This window comes from Artemia sp. Qi Xiang Cuo, chromosome 18 (genome assembly GCF_049724085.1).
Source record: "Artemia sp. Qi Xiang Cuo chromosome 18, ASM4972408v1, whole genome shotgun sequence".
NCBI classification, from domain to species: Eukaryota; Metazoa; Arthropoda; class Branchiopoda; order Anostraca; family Artemiidae; genus Artemia; species Artemia sp. Qi Xiang Cuo.
In genome coordinates, this window is record NC_142811.1 from 3637173 (window position 1) to 3643647 (window position 6475).

General features: G+C 36.4%; 1 protein-coding gene across 1 annotated transcript in view; it reads left to right on the top strand.

Annotated features, from left to right (window-relative positions):
* Window positions 1–6066, top strand: part of LOC148941129 (protein obstructor-E-like) — a 32364-nt gene extending 26298 nt beyond the window's left edge. Inside the window, exons 4-5 of the mRNA XM_089104647.1 lie at window positions 3745–3949; window positions 5948–6066. Coding sequence (XP_088960773.1) covers window positions 3745–3949; window positions 5948–5978 — 236 coding nt within the window. The 3' untranslated portion in view covers window positions 5979–6066. The remainder of the gene's footprint in view (window positions 1–3744; window positions 3950–5947) is intronic.
* The last annotated feature ends 409 nt before the right edge of the window (window positions 6067–6475 follow it).

The following is a 6475-nucleotide window of genomic DNA, read 5'->3' on the forward strand; positions in this document are numbered from 1 at the left end:
TGGCCACGATTGGCTGATTTTGACTTGTTCAATTCTCTATGAGTTGATTCAAGCGATAAGAAGTTTCTGAGTATGCCAAAGCAAAAGTAACTCATTCAATACCATTCTTGAAAAAGACAATTAGAAATACTCCGCCATTTTTCCACCTCATCAGTTAGCGCAGTCTCTTGCTCCAGTCTCCTTCAAAAAGTAGACCTTAAGTTCTTCAGTTGCTACTTTTTGATAATGATAATATTGTGAACAGAATTCGCTTTCTTGTTCTTCAGCTCAATCAGAATGTAATCACCAGCTTTGACTTTCTCAGTGTCAAATTAGAAGTTGCTGGAAAGGGGGCTCGTCTTCAATGTCTATGCTGGGATTTGAAGAGTTGTTGTATACAGGATCATCTACGTCAGAATCGTCACTCTAACTGTAACTCTTGTTGCGAGAGACACGCCTTTTGCTTTTTAGTCTTTTCATTTGTCTGAATTTCTTCCGTTCCAGGACTAGGGCTTTTTGGCAAATACAGCTTTTATCCTAGCAGTAATACATTTTTTCATGGGGGTGTCAGTGAGCACTTCTGACTCTTTCATATTTTTTCCTGTTTATTTTTCGTGTTGAGCCTTTTGGAAAGAGGTTTATATGGACGATCTCTTTAACGAATCATCTGTTGACCTTTGCTTCTCATTTAGAGACAGAACCTGTGCTGTGTCTGTTTCAGGGTTTATGTTAAAGGAGTCTAAATGTCGCACAGGACATGCGCTGAGCATAGAAACGTCTCTGGCAAGTGCTTCACTAGATGTGGTAGGCATTTTGTCTGAGACATATGACGAGAAGAACTGATAATCCTTGAAAACATCTCTAATTGTGGGGTAGACACCACTTGCTCTGATTCCACTGATTATATTTTCAGGAGTGAAAGCCTTTGGATATGCTTTCCCCAGCAGCACAGCAATGTTATTCACTGATATAGCTTTACATTTGTGGGCAGTCATAAAACTTGCGGCTTCCTGGTTGTAGCATTCTTTAAGGCGCCCCATGACTATCATTTCTAGAGGTTGTAGTTTGTGAGTAGTGTGGGGAAGGACAGTTAAAAGGACAACACTTAGGCAGTCATCCAGCCAGAAGTATTTTCTGAGCTGATCGTGATGGTTCCTCATAAAGCTCCCCTGATTAAAATTTCCGGACACTGTTTCTGTTGGGAAATAAGTAGAGGAAGGACTGTGTTCCCAACGCCTTAACACCAGCACAAATCGTGGTTAACTGACCTCTTTCTGCTGACGTGACCTTCCCTACTTACTTCTGGCCTCGCTGCGCAATAATTTTATCAGGTTTGTGGATGTTTTCAGACCTGATTCTTCAAAATTTCAAATGTCTTGTGGTCTGAACATATGCTTATATAGGCCTTGCTCCAGGTGGTTAAAGAAAGCTTCTACACTGTGACAGCTGAAAGCAGTTGTCCGTCATAGGCTTGTACTTTCTGGCGTTTTTACTGATAGAGTTTTAAGGCAATCCATGAAACCACGGTACCAATCTTTATCTGTAATTCCTCCACTGTCTCCACTGCCTTTGCAGTTCCGTTATCCAGTACTTTTATACTCTTAATAACGGCATAAGTATATGCAAATTTACACGCTTCTAGGGGAACACAGTCGAAAGCATATCGGCTATCGTTTTCAAGTAAGTTTTTAGTCTTTTTTCTTGTTCCTCTGGAAATATTTATCATGTGTTGTAACAGGGTGTAAGGAAACATAGGTCCAGACTTTTTAGAGGGATATTCAGCTTCTCAACTTTTTTTTTATGTAGTCTTGCAGCGTTCCTCTAGGGACAGCCATGGCACCTCTAGAGAATCCAACTTACTTCTTGCAGAATAAGACAGAAAAAATTGCTGTTTTATTTTCTTCTGGATCACAGCCACCTTTCTTTCTTTTCTCTTCTTTTTTACTTTTAATCATTTTATCTTGAATGAAATTTAACAGAAAAAAAAGAACTTCAGTTCACCTACTGTTCTGACAAAGCTTGCCTTCAACCTTTAAATATACTGTTTACACAGCTTTTACAAGCATAGCCCACTTTTGGACACCTTGGTACGGCATCCTGAAGTTACCCCAGGTATTGTGGCCGAACATGGGAGTTCGCTATCCCGCAGGATGAAAAAATACTAATAGCAAACTGGTGAAGATGGCATGTCTCGGAAGCTGCCAAAAACAGGCAAATAATAAGAGACAACGCGTGTTCTCTAGCACTCGTAATTAGGCGTAGGCTTTCAGACAAAATTGAACAAAATTCCAGAGTTAATCACCTTAAAACCTGATCCAATCTGATATTTTTGGTAAAAGTATTAATTAAGGTCAAACATTTCAAAAACATACACTGCCATCTGTCAGAGCTTTTAAAATCCACCAGAAGCCCCAAAAGTTCTTATATTGAAACTGTTTGCTTTGGCTAAACGTGGGCCGGTCTCCCCTGTACCAATTTTGATATTTAATTTTGCCCAACTGTAAACTTTTGAATTGAACTCTTAGAAGAAGCTGTTATCTAACCATAATGTGATTTATGTCAAATCGCTTTTGTGGTGTTTATGTTTTCTGGAAATTGGAAGTTGGATAGTGGGTCTCTTATATGATACTGTTGCAGGAAAAGTAGAACATGGAAAATGTTAAAGGACGAGTTTTAGGGAAATATAGAATGACTAGTTTCTAAAGACCTATATTCAAAGGACCTCGGGAAATATTAGTAAGACCCCTCCCCCCCCCCATCACAGAAGCGGCTGCCCCCCTCTACACAAGATGCTGCCTACGCCCACGGGTATTACTATGAATCTATTGCGAAAAAAACTACCGCTGATTAATAATTTCTACTGAATAATTAGACTTTTTCTAAAATTTAAATTCCAATCAAACGTTGTGAATTCTAAGCAGAAAAACTAGAAATGCTTGTACAAATATTCCTAATATTAACCAATAGTAAAAGTTTGTAAATTAAAAACGGACAGGAACCAATTTTAACAAGCATAATTTTAAATAAACCAAACTCAAAACAATTAGAAGTTACAACCAATGAACAAAAAGAGCCCAGTACGAACAGGCATCAAAATGGATAATCCCATCAAACATAAAAATAGCAGATACGGCTATAGATGAGCAATTAGATCCTAAACCAAACAGAAATTGAAATGAGCGTTCAAGTCAAATCTAAAAAGAGCAGAAATTCTCACAAACAAGGCTAGGGCTACTGCCTTACTTTAAATATTTTTAAATTGAACTTCAAAGAATTGAAAACTTTAACTTTATTCTAAGGCGGTTTACAAAATATTTGAATGAAATAACTAAAAGAACAGGAACCAAGATGTGGAATCAAATTAATTGCTCAAATTAGCTGAATCAACTGAATCAACTGAATGGCTCAAATTAGTACTAGTTAAATCTAGCTAATATTAGTAAAATATCATTGTGTGGCTTTAAAACAGGTCTGTAGCACTCTGCGAAATTAAGAATTCTTGCAGAATACGGCCCCACTGGTAAATATTTTTACCTCCGAAGCAATTCTACATAATAATTGATTAATTTAATAAATTCGATGAATATTTTTCAATCATGAAAAATCGGTGTGAATATTTTTCTTTCATAATGTAATTTTGAATTAATTTTTTCATTGATTTTTCTTTAATTTTTTAATTTTTTCATTTTTATGAATTGATTAATTTTTAATTATTTTTTTCAATTAATTTGGAAATTTATTAATTAAATATGATTTGATTTTCAGCATTTATTGGGTTTACCTGCCCACAAATAGAAGAAGGAGATTTACTTGCAGCTGGTGGCCACACCCGTTTTCCAAATCCAAAGGACTGTAAAAAGTTCTTTGTCTGTGAAGGGGGAGTTAACGTTCGTCTCGCTGCTTGTGAAGAGGGTAGGGTGTACAATCCTGAAGAAAATGATTGTACCGATCCTGAGCTGGTACCAGGATGGTAAGTTTCTACATAATTATGTCTAAAAAAAGGTTTCGGTCTGAATTTTAATTTTTAAGGTCGTAACTAGTTTTAGCAGTAATTAGTACAAGTTGGATTAAGTAAAATAGGGTACGTATCCAAAACCTAAGGGGATATCTCATATACATTTTTAGCTCCTGTCACACATTTTTTCGACTTGTGGATTTCTAGGTGCTGATGGATTTCTATTCTACAATCTTGGCCGCTTTATCTCTGTTTCTCTGGAATAAAAACCCGTCTGCAAATTTGATCATTGGATAAAAACCCTCTGATGGACTCTTAGAGCTGCTTAAGACCGAAAACCTGTTTCAGTGGATGTCTTGATGGAAGAATTTAGATACCACCAGTATCCACAAGAGGTCGAAATGAAAACGGCCTCTCATAAGATCCAACTATTGATCTCAAAAGATCAAAAGATCCCTTACTATTACTCCCGACCAAGTTTAGCTGATATCGCATAGCCCCTTCAGGTATATTTTCTGATAACTAAGTCTATTAAAACTTCCCATTTCTGTGACATACAAAGGTCGGATCTAGATCCGCCAAAGGCATAACTAGGACACTGGGTCCTACTTAACACAACTTTTGGTTAACACACGAGAATATTTTCTGCTAAATGTCCTGATGGTATGGATTTAGGGAGCCTCAGCTCCCCCCCCTCCTCTTTGTAGGGAGTAGATTGTGTTTGGCCTAAAAAAAAACAGCAGGGCTAGGAAACTTTGGTTCCTTTCTGCCTCAAATAAGTAGTTACGCTGTTATCTTAAGGCCCAAAAATTAAGCAAGAAAAAACGGTTTTTTGTTTCACTACTTTATTAAAATTAAAACCCGTTTTTTCTTGCTTAATTTTTCGTAAACCGAAATGCATTGTGGTTAAAAAATTATTTATCCGAAGGCCCTTTTTTAAAGTCATAAAAAAACAGAATGCAAGAAATATAAGAATAATTGCAACACTAATCTTTATTTATACACATTCCATGAAATCAAACATACATTTGTTTTGTAACTCGAAGGCTTTCAGTTTAATTGTGCAAATACATCAACTATAGTTTCAAATTTTATTTCCGAAATACATTCTAGAGTCATGGAACCATAGCTACGGAACGGGGCATCTGAAAAAAATCTAATGGTTCAATAGGAAAAAGAAAAGAAATAAATCAAGCAGAAAATTGAACACAAGATTTGAAAAAACGAAATCTAGAATCGATATCTCACGGGGGACTCCCAAGCGTATGCAATGTGTAGAGTAGACATGAATAAAATTTGGAGAGCCCAAAGAAGGTTTTAATTGCAAAAAAGAAGGTTTTAATTGCAAAAAAGAAGGTTTTAATTGCAAAAAAGAAGGTTTTAATTGCACATAAATCATCCAGATTTGCTGTTCTAACGTATCTGTCACAATAAAAAAAATGCAAAGTGAAGATATAATATATTGAAAAAAAAACAACGTTTCGGTTAGCCAAGATATAGAATCATGAGTGTGATAAATTTTTGAAACTAATAGAAGTTGTCCCATCATCATTTCTGTGTGAGTTAGACAAGATCATTAATATTGAAACAGCCTTTATGGGGCCTCGGGGGCAAAAAATCCTCCTAAAATGACCTCTGGTAAGTCCTGCCCTGCAAAAGATCAGTTCATATAACCCTTGCCTAAGGTAAGTTTGAAAAATTTTGGCATGAAGATTGATCAATAAGATTATTGTTCTCTGTCCTTTGCGTGTTTCACCCTTCACCTAGTTAGGAATTGTAGGGTAAATGCTCATTGATGAAATGAAAGAAGATATGTAATATCGGCGACAAGAAAATAAGTCAATAAGAAACCTCCTCAGAAAGGAAAATTGAAACTGAAAACTTGGTCAAACTGAAAACAAATATAAAATGAAAAATAGGGAGAATAGTATAATAAATAGCAGATATAAGTTTTACTTTCCATGATTGTACAGTTTTTGTGGAATTCTATTCATTTTAATCTTTTTCTTCTAGTGAAAACTATTACCCACCATCATCCGAGTAAAACAGTATGTGGATTGAACCTATGTAAATGAAGAACAAATCATCAAATTTTGTAATATATTTTTAATAAACTGTTATTGATTTTTGTATTTTTGGTGCTTCAATAGTGGTTTTTAATTTTTACTTGGTAGTACTTGGTGCTCCAAAAAGTTTTCTAATAGCAGTCAAAGGTGTAGCACACCAAGAAAGGGGCAGTCAATTTGGTTTCCCAATAAGAAGGTATTGAGTCCCGTCTCCCTCAAGGATATAATCCAAAATATAGTGTGTGTGTGTGTGTGTGTGTGTGTGTGTGTGTGTGTGTGTGTGTGTGTGTGTGTGTGTGTGTGTGTGTGTGTGTGTGTGTGTGTGTGTGTGTGTGTGTGTGTGTGTGTGTGTGTGTGTGTGTGTGTGTGTGTGTGTGTGTGTGTGTGTGTGTGTGTGTGTGTGTGTGTGTGTGTGTGTGTGTGTGTGTGTGTGTGTGTGTGTGTGTGTGTGTGTGTGTGTGTGTGTGTGTGTGTG